The sequence below is a fragment of the Pan troglodytes genome, chromosome 10 (assembly GCF_028858775.2).
Source record: "Pan troglodytes isolate AG18354 chromosome 10, NHGRI_mPanTro3-v2.0_pri, whole genome shotgun sequence".
NCBI classification, from domain to species: Eukaryota; Metazoa; Chordata; class Mammalia; order Primates; family Hominidae; genus Pan; species Pan troglodytes.
In genome coordinates, this window is record NC_072408.2 from 41,616,350 (window position 1) to 41,630,956 (window position 14,607).

Sequence of the window (14,607 nt, forward strand, 5' to 3'; positions counted from 1 at the left end):
AAACCTGTATTTGAAGAATTGCCATATTCTGTCAGAAGTAAGGAGCTATATGGACTGCTTGTTTTGTTTTGTTTTTTTGAGACAGCGTCTTGCTTTATCACCCAGGCTGGAGTGCAGTGGTACCATCTCGGCTCACTGCAACCTTCGCCTCCCAGGTTCAAGCAGTTCTCATCCCTTAGCCACCTAAGTAGCTGGGATTATAGGCATGTGCCACCACACCTGGGTAATTTTTATATTTTTAGTAGAGACAGGGTTTCATCATGTTGGCCAGGCTGGTCTCGAACTCCTGATCTCAAGCAATCCACCTGCCTTGGCTTCCCAAAGTGCTGGGATTACAGGTATGAGCCACCACGCTGAGGCTGGACTGCTTTTTAAAAATTTTATTTTAGACAGTGTCTCGCCCTGTCACCCAGGCTGGAGTGCAGTGGCGTAATCACAGCTCACTGCAGCCTTGCCCTCCTGAGCTCAAGTTATCCTCCTACCTCAGTCTCCTGAGTAGCTGGGACTACAGGTGCATGCCACCATGGCCTGCTAATTTTTAAAAAGTTTTTTGAAGAGACCAGGTCTTCCTATGTTGCCCCAGGCTCAAGTGCTTTTCTCACCTCGGCCTCCCAAAGTGCTGGGATTATAGGTATGAGGCGCTGTGCCTGGGCTGGACTGCTTTTTCCTACTCACCCATATGTGGTTACTTACAATTTACATTAACATTAATTGGCTTTTTCCACCATAGTCCAAATTTGAGTATCTGCTCCAATAAGGTGGTAATTTTTCTTGTCCACATCTCAGGATAATTTTATTTTGTTTTTTATTATTTATTTATTTTGAGACAGGGTCTCACTCTGTTGCCCAGGCTGGAGTGCAGTGGTTCAATCTCAGCTCACTGCAACCTCCACCTCCCAAGCCCAAGTGATCCTCCCACCTCAGCCTCCCAAGTAGCTGGGACCACAAGCATGCACCACCATGCCTAGCTGTTTTTTGTATTTTTTGTAGAGATGGGTTTTGCCATGTTGCCCAGGCTGGTCTCAAACTCCTAGGCTCAAGAGATCCACCTGCCTCAGCCTCCCAAAGTGCTGGGATTACAGGCATGAGCTGCTGCACCTGAGCTTCTCAGGATAATTTTAATTTTTTTTTAATTGATTTGGAATCATGCTTAAGGAACCATGTGGCTAGATTTTTTTTGTTATACTTGGTATTAGAGGCCCTACTGAGATAATTGAAATTTGTAGCTAAATTTTTATTTGCTCGTTGTTCCAATCCACAGTTCTGGCCAGAGGGGTAATGAGTATTTAAACGGACACAAGGTGAGGAGGGTTAAGACCCCTTCACTTAGATGATCTGGAAACTGGATTGACCAACCTGTGTATAATTGACTTGTGCATAATCAATAGAGCTGAATGTAGGGTTTTTTTTTTTTTTTTGAGACGGAGTCTTGCACTGTTGCTCAGGCTAGAGTGCAGTGGCGCGATCTCAGCTCACTGCAAGCTCCGCCTCCCGGGTTCACGCCATTCTCCTGCCTCAGCCTCCCGAGTAGCTGGGACTACAGGCGCCCGCCACCACGCCCAGCTAATTTTTTGTACTTTTAGTAGAGTCGGGGTTTCACCGTGTGAGCCAGGATGGTCTCGATCTCCTGACCTCGTGATCCACCCGCCTCGGCCTCCCAAAGTGCTGGGATTACAGGTGTGAGCCACCGTGCCCGGCCCCTGAATGTAGGTTTGATTGGGTTCACTCACATGCTCATATTCACAAATAAAAATTTTGGAAGCAGATTAATATTATTTATTATTCATCTTTTTAACCTAAGCCCACCATGGTTTACATCTAACTTCTAGCTACAGACATCTGTTTCTGTATAATATATTAGCTATTAATCCATTTACTTAAATTTCTTCTTGAAAATATTGAAAGGGTCCTTTTCACCTTGAAACCAAGGTGAGGAGGAAATCAAGTCAACTAAATCCATATAATGACATAAACGTATGTCTGGACAGATTCTTTCACTCTTCCTCTCCTTTTAAGTCTCATATTCTTTCTCTCCAGGAAAGACACAGATGAAGCTGACCTGGTTCTTGCAAAAGAAGCTAATGTGAAATGTCCACAAATTGTGATAGCATTTTATGAAGAGAGACTGACATGGCATGCGTATCCTGAGGATGCGGAAAACAAAGAGAAAGAAACAGCAAAGAGCTAAAGGAGGGGATGGTCTCTGTCATTTCTCTTTGTACATAATACATTCACCTCCCTGCCTCCTCTCCTTTCTACCCACCCCTTTCTATCCTAAACACATCCATAAAAAATGTGCTTATCACTGTGCTCCACAGGAGAAATATTGGTATTGGTTCTCTTGTAACATAACTGATGGTCTGATTAATGATAAGTGTCTCTCTGTGAAGACCAGGCATTTACATACTGAGTGTAATACCCACAATTTTTTTTTCCTTTGCCCTGATCTCTTCCTTCTGCTTCCCTGTGACCTCAAGATGAGTTTTAACTTTTTAATCACCTTAGAGTCTTGATCTTTTCAGGGTTGGTCGCTTTTTAGGTTGGGGGATTTTGTTACAATGATGTTGAATTTTGGTTTCTTGCTTTGGTTCTTAGAACATGTTGCTGACTAGCTGGCCTTTGTTCTGACATGTTGAGATGGAAAGGATGTTGCCCATCTGTTAAAAAGCCAATAGCAACTGCCTACCTGTTGGGGCTTTCCCAGCCTTGCTCAGCTCTACCCAGGAGAATACAGGGTTTCTGGTGTGGTCTTCTGGGCCACCCTCTGTTGTTCATCCTCACTCATCCTCCCAGAATTACTCCATCCTTTGGAAGATTTGAAATTTTACACTGAAATCTGTCAAGACACTCTTTTTAGCCCCAGGACTTTCGGTATTGCTTTTAGCACTCCCCACTTCTGCTTCTGTAAAGTGATATCAATTTGTGATAAAATGACAAGATTATTAACTGTGGAGATTTGTAGCTATAGTACATGAGGATGATGGGGTAGGGTACAATTGTCTTTATTATCATATATGGTATGTATGTATGATTTCTTTCCATTCCTCATATTTAGACTGTATATTTATGTAGGTGTGAGTGATTGCCTGGTGCTTGCTTGTGCCAAGGTGCTAGGCACCCTCCAACCCTGCCAACTTTTGTGGCCTCCCAAAGCATTCCTGTTACCAAAGAGGCTTCAAACCTGACCCTCACTTCTCAGTGGACCCGAGTTTCCCTTCCATGCCATTATTTTCAGTGGGGAAGTTTTAGAGGTGAGCTGTTGGCCACAATATCAATTTTAAGTGTTCATAGCAGTTATGTCTCCTGCATTCTTGGCTCCTGGATTTACCACCAAGAGTCCCCAAAATATTAATGCTCTTCCCTTTTTCTACCCTCAAACTTATAGTTGTATCTTATTTTTTAAAATGAATTTTCATGGCCAGGCACAGTGGCTACCGCCTGTAATCCCAGCACTTTGGGAGGCTGAGGCAGGAGAATTGCTTGAAGCCAGAAGTTTGAGACCAGCCTGGGCAATGTAGTGAGACCCCCTGTCTCTAAAAAATATAAATAAAAATAAAGGCATGTTCCTGAAAGACTGTCACCTTGGAAAGTGACAGGCCCTGGCATTAGCATGTTGACACAACCTTTTCTTCTTACTCAGCAAAATACTTCGTTTTGGTTTCTTCTTGTGTTGCTATTGAGAAATTTGTCTGATCATATCCTTCTGCCTTTGTCCCCCAAGAAATGCCCTACTTTATCCTTTTCTTTTTGTAGTTGAGGAGGGCTAGAGAATCACAATTAAAAGTAAGGAAATAGCAGGGTTTTGAGGATCCTTGTCCCAGCCCCAAAGCTGAGGAAATAAGAATAAATGCTTAATATAGCCTTAATTCTAGAGTGCACCAGCCATGAGGCTGCTTTTCTTGTTGTTTTTGATTTTTAAAACATACAGCTGTCTGGCCAGGAGCATCTACCATTTCTAGATTATTCAGAGCAATGAGGGGAATGGATGGATTGCTCCAGTCCACAGATGAGCCACATAATATGCAAATCATATACCCATTCATAGCATTTGTTAACATTGCTTCCCTGGTCAGCTGCTGATTGAATTCTGTGTGCTTATATAAATTATGTCAAAAATTATACTGCATAATTGAGGTGACAGCTGTTGCTGCAGTGACATGACAGACTGGAACAATGAAGCTTTTGGTTTAAGTCAGCCAGGAAAATCCTTCTGAATGGTAATGTGATTGGGCAAGAGCTCATAAACCATACCTCAAGTGGGTGGGAGTTTTATCTCTATATTCCTTCTCTCTCTGAAGGAATTAAAGGCCTAGATCAAGTGCTGGATAATTGACAATTGCTTGTACTTAATCTGATCGTTATCTAAAAGAAGGAAAGGATGGTCAGGAAACATTTATCATAAATGTAGCCAAGGATATCAATTAGGGTAGACAAGAATAGGACAAAAATAGGCCAGAGCTCCTGAGGAGGTGATTTGGGTCTCTTGATTTGCAGAAAATGACAGCCTATCCAAGTGGCCCAGTGTATGCCTCCCAGTAGCAGTGGGCATGTAAACTGCAGCGACCTTATTTTTAAAACCAAAAACCTAGTATGTGGACAAAGAACATGACAATATTTGGTACTGAGATTGGTTCTGAGAAACCTGGGGCATGTGGCTGCTGTGGTTATAGGTAATATTTAAGACATTCATAAAAATCTGATATTCTTTTACCGAAATAACCCCAGTATCATCTACTACTTACCATCTCTTAATAGACTTTACTCTGCCTTTTTTGTCTTCGGTTTATTGTACTGAGTGCCGCCAAAACAACTTTTGTTCTCTTCCTGCCTACCTGCAGCTGGTTCTATAGGAATGTAGGGAGCCAGAGGCCAGTATTGATTTCAGCCCTTAGCACAAAGGAAATCAGATGCCTGCTTCCAGCATTTGTTAGTGTTGAGTAGATGTTCTTGCCCTAGAAGAATTACAGCCTCAAACAGAAACCTGTTTCATGGAGCTTTCTCCCCTCAGAAGAGTTAATAGTTAAGAGCTAAGCACTCTTAAACACCTAAGTCTCAAATGCTAAAAATTTATTTTTCTTGTGTTTAGTCCTCTTTCAAGACATCTTTCTAAGCCTTTCAGTAATCAACATTAAAAGATCTCCCTTTCTTCAGAGTTATAGCACAGCTTTGCCCAGTAGAGGCTACCAAGGACAGCTTAGCAGCCCTTTGATTGCTGGGCTGGGCAGATGGCCTTCAAGTTAAGATCAAATGCCGGGAAAATCAGCCTACATGGGAGCACCCATTTTAAACCTGGAGAGAACCATGATGTTTTCTTCTTCAAATAACAATCTAGTTTTTTTCCCCCAGTACTAAAATTGTATTGTCTTTCAGACAATATAATTTTTATTTAAAATTGGAACATACTATCTTCATGCTTTCTAAGCTAAATCTTAATTTAGATTTCACTCCTCAGTAGATCCCAGAGAAGAAGCTATATAGGATCCAGATTCAAATTTAACAGTGTCTTCTACTTTTTTAGTTATGTTTTCTATCAACTCCTGCTGCCTTTTCAAATAAGGATATTTTTCAGGAGACTCTTCTACTTGTCCACTGACTGTATTTTTTCCTTTTTGATCCGTAGCCCTGGTTAAATGGCTGACATCCTTCCGTGGATGATTCTTGGAGGTAGTCTCCGAATTCCAAAGTGATTGTCTGTCGTCTTCTTGTCTTGATCCTAATGCAGACATTCACCTCTATTATTTATTTATTTTTTTTAGACGGAGTCTCGCTCTGTCACCAGGCTGGAGTGCAGTGGCACAATCTTGGCTTACTGCGCCCTCCACCTCCTGGGTTCAAGCGATTCTCCTGCCTCAGCCTCTCGAGTAGCTGGGACTACAGGTGTGTGCCACCATGCCCAGCTAATTTTTGTATTTTTGGTAGAGATGGGGTTTTACCATGTTTGCCAGGATGGTCTCGATTTCCTGACCTTGTGATCTGCCCACCTTGGCCTCCCAAAGTGCTGGAATTACAGGCATGAGCCACCGTGCCTGGCCACCTCTATTAAATTTTTGTGGACAAAAATAAAATTGTCATTATTTGTTTGCTCTCATGGAGCACTTTCAGTAATACAATTTTTTTTTAATTCCAGTTGCCCTCTTTGTTGCTCTGTCCTCTGTAATACCTGACTTTGCTAAAGACTTGAGGGGTGGTTTCAGAAGAGGGTCAGGTGATGGGAAGGCAGGATGAGAAAAGCCCTGGACTTGCATGTTTGAGAAGGCTTCCAACCACATCTTCACTCAGACTCTTGGAATTCCTGTCCCCAAAACAAGCTTCTGTTTTTTGCTCACAATGCTATATTTCTAAATTTTTCCTGAATTACTGAGAAGCAGTCATTAGCTTTGTTAAGTTTGGTTTGGGGACATTGTTGGTATCAAAAATCGAAGTCTTATTCATTTGATGTAGGCCATGAATCATCAATAACTGGTTGCTGGAAAGCTTGACTACCATCCACTGGGGTGCTATTTTGAGAAGGATTTTTGGGTATCTTTGTAGTCTGCAATTAGTTGATGATTGCTTTCTAGTTTATCAACTGCATTTATATTTGCTTTTCTGTTCATGGAAAATCCATTATTTGCTGGGGTTTTTTGTTTGTTTGTTTGTTTTTCCCACTTACAGCAAGTAAAAGTGGTCTGAGGTTATCCTTGTTTTTCTTCGCGGTTTGCCATGTGTGAAAGTAGATTTCCTGCTATTGATATATTCTCATTATAGACAGAATAGTGGAGAACAGTGTTGCCATGGACAAAATCCAGTTTTGGTCCACTCTGGGGAGCATTTGGACCTGTGGTGCTTCTAACAATTAAAAGTCTAGATGGTCCTTGACTGTCCCCCAGCCATACTGCATACTACTTTGTGCATTCTACTTTGTGTCATTAATGAAAGATTGGTTCTGTCCCTGTAACTTAGGCATTTATTATTCTTAACTCTTCATTCCTGTTCTGTAGCCAACCTGCAGTCCATTTTCCCTATGTTCAGGCCAAACCACAGGGCATTGGGGAAGGTTTTTGGGATTTTCATATTGAGATTTTATTGAATCTGTAGTTTACCCCAGCTTTCCTAAGGTACAGTGAGGGGTTGGAGGGATCTGTGTTTGGCCCGGGGAGCAATTGTCTCTACCTTAAGGTTCAGTTTTGAGGGCATAAAATACTACTTTGCAATGTCATGAGAACACCATTAGATCTGAAATGTGGAAATGGTTTCTCACAATTTAAAGGAAAAACCCACTTTGCACCCATGATCCCATCATTTTGGTTGAGATTTTAGAATAAAAATTATAGTGTTGAGATCCGTACTTTTGTAATCAGACCACCAAGCATGCCTGTGGCAAGGCAGAGAGGAAAGGTCTGGAGCCAGTGTATTGCAGTTTCATGCTACCTTTACCTGCTAATCATAAAAATTATGTTTTCAAAAGTAGATGATACTAGCCTTACACCCAAAAACATGTTCTGAATTAGATGCCCCCTCACCCAATTTTTATTAAGCTTTCTAAATTCCAGCCACATTGCTGTACATCAACATTGGTTTCATTCAACAGACATTTTTTTGGCCTGAAGATACAAGGTTCAGAAAGAGGCCATCCCTGCCCTCAAATAACTTTCATACTGGTGTGTGATGAACTGACCATTAATAGTTTAAGTGCTTACAAGCTATGTTTCTGTTCAAAAAAAAATAGTTTGGTATAATAAATGCTATAAACCAATACACATTTCTGACTTGGGGGCAGAGACAGACTGGCTGATGTTGTATAGTTTGTAGCCCTGGAGTAAGAAGTTGACATTAATTTCGGCCTATATGTGGAAAAGACCTATAACATTGGGTGAACTGAGCCAGCTGGCCATAGAACACAAGAACATATTCCAGGAAATAAATATAGCTGGAGGGTTGGAAATGCTGTTATTACTGAGAGAGAAAACAGGTGAGTTGGGATTGAGAACTCCTGATTTTCATCCCTGGTTTAGATTCTTGGCCAAAGTAGTGGCAGAGTTAATCTTTGCTTGTGGAAAGCATTAACTATGTTGCAGATTCAGTTGTGTTACATTATTGTGGGTTCTATAACAACATATTCCTCATGGACACTTTACCAGAGTTGCTCACACCTTTTTCAATTTCTCATCCCTTTTGGAGGAATGAACATGAGACTTACTGCCTTTAAGCCTAAAACGGACATGCTTTCCAATGACAAGAGATTTTCTAAAGAGAAGGCTTGGAGCACATCTGTTAATACCTGAGCATCTACTCTGAGCAGTGCAGTTTTATTCAATACTGGAGAGAGGGTGATTTCTTTTTTTTTGAGACGGAGTCTCGCTCTGTCTCCCAGGCTGGAGTGCAGTGGCGCAATCTCGGCTCACTGCAAGCTCCGCCTCCCGGGTTCACGCCATTCTCCTGCCTCAGCCTCCCGAGGAGCTGGGACTACAGGCGCCGGCCACCACGCCCGGCTAATTTTTTGTATTTTTAGTAGAGACGGGGTTTCACTTTGTTAGCCAGGATGGTCTCAATCTCCTGACCTCATGATCCACCCACCTCGGCCTCCCAGAGTGCTGGGATTACAGGCGTGAGCCACCGCCGGGCCGAGAGGGTGATTTCTAAGCAGAGAATTGTATCAGTTATGTGGAAACCTTTGCCAGAAATACATATACCTTGTATATTAAATCTGAGTCTCAGATTTAATCATCGAAGCCTAGCTGGGTTAAGAAACAGTCTGATCGTAAGGATGTTGTCGATTCTGACCCATGGATGACCACAAGAAAAAAGATATTTATTTCTGCCTGGATAATTGAGAGTTGACTAACTTTGGAAGTCAGAATTCCCAGGAATTAGAGTAACTGCTCTGGAAAGTTAAAGTGTGAAGTTTTTTAGATAGTTTCATAAAAACAATTCTGGTTTCTTTTTGCTTGTGCTGACTTTCTTGGATTTTAATCTACCTCATCTTGTCTTTTTAGAGTTACTTCAACTTGTCACTTTAACATTGTGCTTGACTTTGGTTGTTTTCTAAGATGGAATTTTTCCTGTTCATTGACAGCTTGTTCTCTTGCCTTTTCATTCTGATCCTCATTTCATCTAACATCATCTCATATTGCTCCTCTGTCAAGAGAAATGTTTTAAAATAGTTTAAAGTCTTGTTTTATGGGAAGAAAGTGATCCTCCAATGCTATTTGTTTCTGAGGTCAGTAAGAGAAGGAGTTAAAACAAGGCAGTGGGGAAGGGAATGAATCCTGCACTGGAGGCAAAAGCTGACAAGGAAAGAGCCATTAATTAAGACAATTTCAAAGTCAACTGATTGTGATCATTAATGTCACAATAGATCAAAACCTAATTATCACAGCCTAGGTAAGAGCCATCAGTATTAATCGGAAAATCTAATAGGAAACTATTATCAAGAAATTAGGCCAAATTGAATGCAGTGAACTTTTTATCTTGGCATTCTCTATTTTTTTGTGATGTCCCCTGGCATTGGCAGGTGTGACCCTAACAGTCGATTCAAGGCCAAGTGGTCAGTTTGTCAGCCTTTTTTAAGGGATTTCTTTTTATTTTTAGGAATTCCAAACAGAGTTAACCTAAACTGTCATTGCCAAAAGATCAGTCTTAAACTTTCATAGCACCTGTCACTGTTTAATGTGATCAGCTATCAGTGAGGAAAAAAAAAAAAATCTATTTAGGTCTTGGAATGGTTCCTGTACCTAGAGTATCCATATTGAACCTTTTTTTTTTTTTTTTTTTTGAGATGGAGACTTGCTCTTTTGCCCAGGCTGGAGTGCAGTGGCGTGATCTTGGCTCACTGCAACCTCCGCCTCCCGAGTTCAAGCAGTTCTCTGCCTCAGCCTCCCGAGCAGCTGGGATTATAGGCGCCTGCCACCATGCCCGGCTAATTTTTGTATTTTTAGTAGAGACAGGGTTCACCATCTTGGCCGTGCTGGTCTTGAACTCCTGACCTTGTGATCCGCCTGCCTCGGCCACTCAAAGTGCTGGGATTGCAGGCGTGAGCCAGCACCCAGCCACAGTATCTTTATTACAGCTCACTGCAGCCTCAATCTCCTGGGCTCAAATGATCCTCCTGCCTCAGCCTCCCAAGCAGCTGGGACTACAGGCGCACACCACGGTGTCTGGCTAATTTTATTATTTAAAAAATGTTTCGTAGAGACAGTCTCCCTGTGTTACCCAGGCTGGTCTCCAACTCGTGAGCTCAAGTGATCCACCTGCCTCAGCCTCCCAAAGTGCTGGGATTACAAGCATAAGCCACCGCACCCGGCCCCTAGTGAACATTTTACTGTATGTGTTGATAAATCATCTTTTGAGTTTCTGTTGTATGTGGGGACTTCCTACACTGGCTGCTGTGAAGAGGTATGGAAGAAAGGAGAGGCTTTCTGCCTAGAAATTCTTTGAGAACACCTGAAAAGACAGTTTAATCATGTCACAACACTCTTAAGGCTCAAGTCAGTGTTCTGGTTTCCGGTAGCTTTAGGATTGGATTCTAAACAAGAGCTGGTGGTGAGTTTGGTGTTTGTCTCGTGTCACCCTCACCCCTCACCTCCTCAGTTTAGGATAAGAGACATAATGATTTCTACCAGAATCCAAAGTAAATCCAAAGGGGGAGAAAAGACATAACTGTTTTTTCTTCTACCTTTTTTTTGTTAAAGAGTTACATCTCTCACAGGAGGAAAGAATTCAAGAGTCTATATGATTAGTTACAGAGAATATTTTCATCCCCTCTCCCTGAATAGAAAAGCAGGGGTCACCATTTGTATCCTTACCCTTGAGGTGTTTTTGAAGATGCTGTAACTCTTGAAGTTGGGCTGAGGCAGAAAGGTTGGAAAAATGCAGCCCTCTGGGTATTGTGGGGAGGGATGTGATGTAGTAAGAGGGTGTTTTGTGGTGCTAGGATTCCCACGCCACCAACTTGCAGCTTTATAAGAGCGCTACCAAGAACCACCACTGGGGAAAAGGTTCTTATTCATTGTTTCTGTTGGAATGTGATCTTGCTTTCTGGATTTTAGGAATTCAGGTTACTCAGTATAAAACTCTGAGAAATCAGTGTGACTTAGTCCTTCACCTCCTAAGATAAAGTGAATATTTCTTTACAAAATAATTCATGTCCTTAATGTTAAAGATGTAATTTTATTTTCAAAACATCTATAACATGACTTTCAGAAGCAGTTCATTTTTCCAAGATTCCTCACATTATACTAGATAAATAATAGGCCCTCAGTTAATACCCTTCAGTTATTGAATTAATCTAGTTTGTGGAATGAGGTGTATCCTGCCAACTTCCCTCTGCTCCCAAGTACACTCTGAGAAGTAAAATGCTCTGGGAAATGGAACAAGAATCGAGTGGATGCTGACTCTGTGTGCCCACCTCCTCAACTGATTGATAATGGTTGACCTTGGGCAAGTCACTTCTTTCAATGCCTCAGTTCCCCATCTGTCAAATGGGGTTAATAATACTGACCTACCTCACAGGGGTGTTGTTGTGAGGCATTGTAAATCAAAGTTAATAGAATACTTCAGGGTCCTCTGTGGAGGATGTCTTGAGCCAGAGTTTAAGCCTGACACACAGGCTTTGGTCCTCACTGAGCTGTCTCCAAGACTGGAACTACTTAGTGACTCGGCAAATTTTCTGCCCCCCACCCCTCATCAAAGCTGCTAGTTCAGATGTTGACAGTGTTTTCATGAATGTTGGAATCTTACTAGTCCAGACTTACTTAGGATGTTGTTGGGGAAGGCACTTGGGATTTTCTGTGTCTTGCATTCACAGAGGGAGGCCATTTCAGATTCAAGAGCATTGGATTAGGGAATCATGAGGCAGGGATGCTACTGCTTATTTCTCTCTGCAGGTTGGGGATTAAAGTTCCGTTCGCCATGGGTTTGAAGCAGACTCAGACTGTCTCAGGATCAAAGCAACCCTCAATGGTTTTGATTTATGTCATTGCTTACCACTCCCCAACCAATCCCAGGACAGCTGGGTCATTGTACCCCTTTGTGGTATCTGTACCTGGGCCTCTCCTTCCTCATAGGGACCAGCTGATTGAATAAATGTGACCACCTTATTTCCACCCCCCCCCAAAAGCTACATTGGAATTAATTTTCCTAGAAATGTGTATAACACTCAGAATTGGGCATTGATCCTTAAAGCTTCATCCCATTCACCGTATTCAACATCTGTCATCTCTTAGTGTCTGCAGTCTGAACCTAACCTTGACTTTTTTTCCCTCTGGTTTGAGAAAACTTTGGACACTATTTCTACTTGGCCAGGTGTGGGCTCAAGAGCCTTACTCTTTCCATCTCAGTTTAGGGGCGCAGCCAGCTCCTCTTCCCAATAGGGCTCTTTCTGCTTTCCCTCTCCTTGGCCCTAGATTTGTAATCCATGAAAAAGCACAAGGTCCTGGCTCCTTGCGGTCACATTCTGGTTCTCTGTGTTTTGTGGACTCTGCTCTCACTGTTCACCCAGCACTAGCAGTACCAGACGGTTCTGTGGAGTCCTGGGGAATGGAGAGAGCACAGTCTGACTCCCTGCCAAGTAGCCAGGAGTTGACTTGCCCATGGTCCGCTGGCTTTCCCACCACTTCCTACAGGATGGGATCTAAGAGACTCAAGAGCTGGGTTTCTTTCAGCACTCTGTACTGTCCCAAATAGCAAACAAATCACTTTGTAGCCAGATTTCTGAATGGAAATGAGAAATTGAATTCTCCGTGGACTTTTAGGTTTATGGGGGAGTTTTAGCTGTGTTTCTTGGTTTTATTTCAGCCAAACATGTCTGCTTTTGATTTTTTTTTTTAAGTATAAGTGGTCTATATATATGTTCACCTTTTAAATGTAAATGTTTAAAAAGTAAGCATTTATGTGTTTCCATAACTGACATCTGATGCAGACCTCATTCTCTCCCCCTCTTCTACCCTCCTCTTTTCCCCCTTTTCATACTCTTGTATTGGTTCTAATAAATGGTTGCTTTTCAAATATGGATTCTGAGTGGTGGTTTAAAGATCTGGGTCTTATGCCCCTTCTTTAATTTGGGCCCTGGAGTGTCAGCTCAATTTCTGAAAGAGCAACAAGACTTGGAGAACATGGGCTTCTTTTCTAAGGATTACTGGTCTCTGACTTTCTGCAAATAACCACAGGTTGGCGCAAGCCTGAGGAAATAAGATAATGCGTATCCTGTTTCCTACTCTTATTTCCTTAACTGGTTCAGTGTGTACCTTTCCTGGTTTCCATGCTCTTCTCTGCTCCTAATGGTTCAGAGAATAAATATTAGCCTTCAGCAACCTAGGGATCCCTGGAAGAGTCATCTCATGGCTATTAGAACTTATGGAATACCACATCAAGCAAATGCAGTCTAAATCAGGTTTGAAAATATGTGAATTTGTAAACTTTGTATTTTATCTTTCTGATTTGCTTCACAAATACCAAAGAAACTTCTCTGAGGATGGAAGGCTTGCAGGTCAGGAACATGGTGTGAGGTCAGTTGGAAGTTAGGAGGAGGAAAGTATGTGGATAATCAAGAAATTATTGAATAATATAAGCCTGATGTGGCCCTGAATCTAATGGAGATAGGCAGAAACTCACAGAAGAGAGAAGTGAGGAAGATGAAGGGGTCACCAAACCCAGATACCCTCCCACTGATATGTGAGGCCTCTGGAGCGGAGCACTTGTTTCTACCATCTCTTATCTGCAATTCTCCCATCTTGTTTTCCTTTCTTGCTGAGTTATAGGGTCTCCCCAGTCTAATCTCGTAAAGTCTTATGAAGACATCTGTAGGTTGGCTGGCTTAATGGTCCATGACCTCATAAACATGGGACAGGAGAGCCATTTGGTCCACTTCAGAGCCAGACCCTTCTGGACATTATTTATTTCCTACCACGGAAGCCTGAGACTGCTTGCCCTCTTCCCTTTCGATCTCTTTCTTGCTCTCTAAACATCATGTCACTTTGTCTCTGTCTCAGGCCCACTGGAAAGCACAACTCCAGGGTTTTGACACCCACGCTTGTATTCCTAAACAACTATGTCTTGGTTTTTGTTTCCCTCAGTGAGGGGCTGTGCCTGCATGGCGTTCATTCAGATGACCTCATCATTGCTCATAGCTCTCCTCCCAGGAATCTTGCCTCAGTGTGCTGGAGAAGTCAGGAACTGGGCAATTTTGCCTCTCCATTTGTCTTCATTAAAGAGCTTCAGAGCTTGTGAAATCAGTGCAGCACTGGCAGCCTGGGGAAAATGGAGGATCACTGTGTGGGAATCCCCTTCATTGGATCACTGAGCACACAGTTCTATGTTTTTCTTTTTTTTTGTTTTTTTGAAATGGAGTCTCGCTCTTTTGCCCAGGCTGGAGTGCAGTGGCGTAATCTTGGCTTACTGCAACCTCTGCCTCCCAGGTTCAAGCGATTCTCCTGCCTCAACCTCCCGAGTAGCTGGGACTACAGGCGCCCACCACCACACCTGGCTAATTTTTGTTTTGTTTTGTTTGAGACAGAGTCTTGCTCTTGTTGCGTAGGCTGGAGTGCAATGGCATGATCTCGACTCACTGCAACCTCTGCCTCCCGGGTGCAAGCGATTCTCCTCTCTCAGCCTCCTGAGTAGCTAGGATTA

General features: G+C 42.5%; 1 protein-coding gene across 5 annotated transcripts in view; it reads left to right on the forward strand.

Moving 5' to 3' along the window:
- Positions 1-12,988, forward strand: part of CBX5 (chromobox 5) — a 58,120-nt gene extending 45,132 nt beyond the window's left edge. For 3 of the 5 annotated variants that reach the window (XM_016923282.4, XM_522411.8, XM_003339228.6), the window contains exon 5: positions 2,038-12,988. In XM_016923282.4, the coding sequence (XP_016778771.1) occupies positions 2,038-2,188 (151 nt within the window). In that variant the 3' untranslated portion in view covers positions 2,189-12,988. The remainder of the gene's footprint in view (positions 1-2,037) is intronic. The other 2 variants (XM_063785599.1, XM_054663228.2) reach the window with 1 other exon arrangement.
- Positions 12,989-14,607: the final 1,619 nt, after the last annotated feature.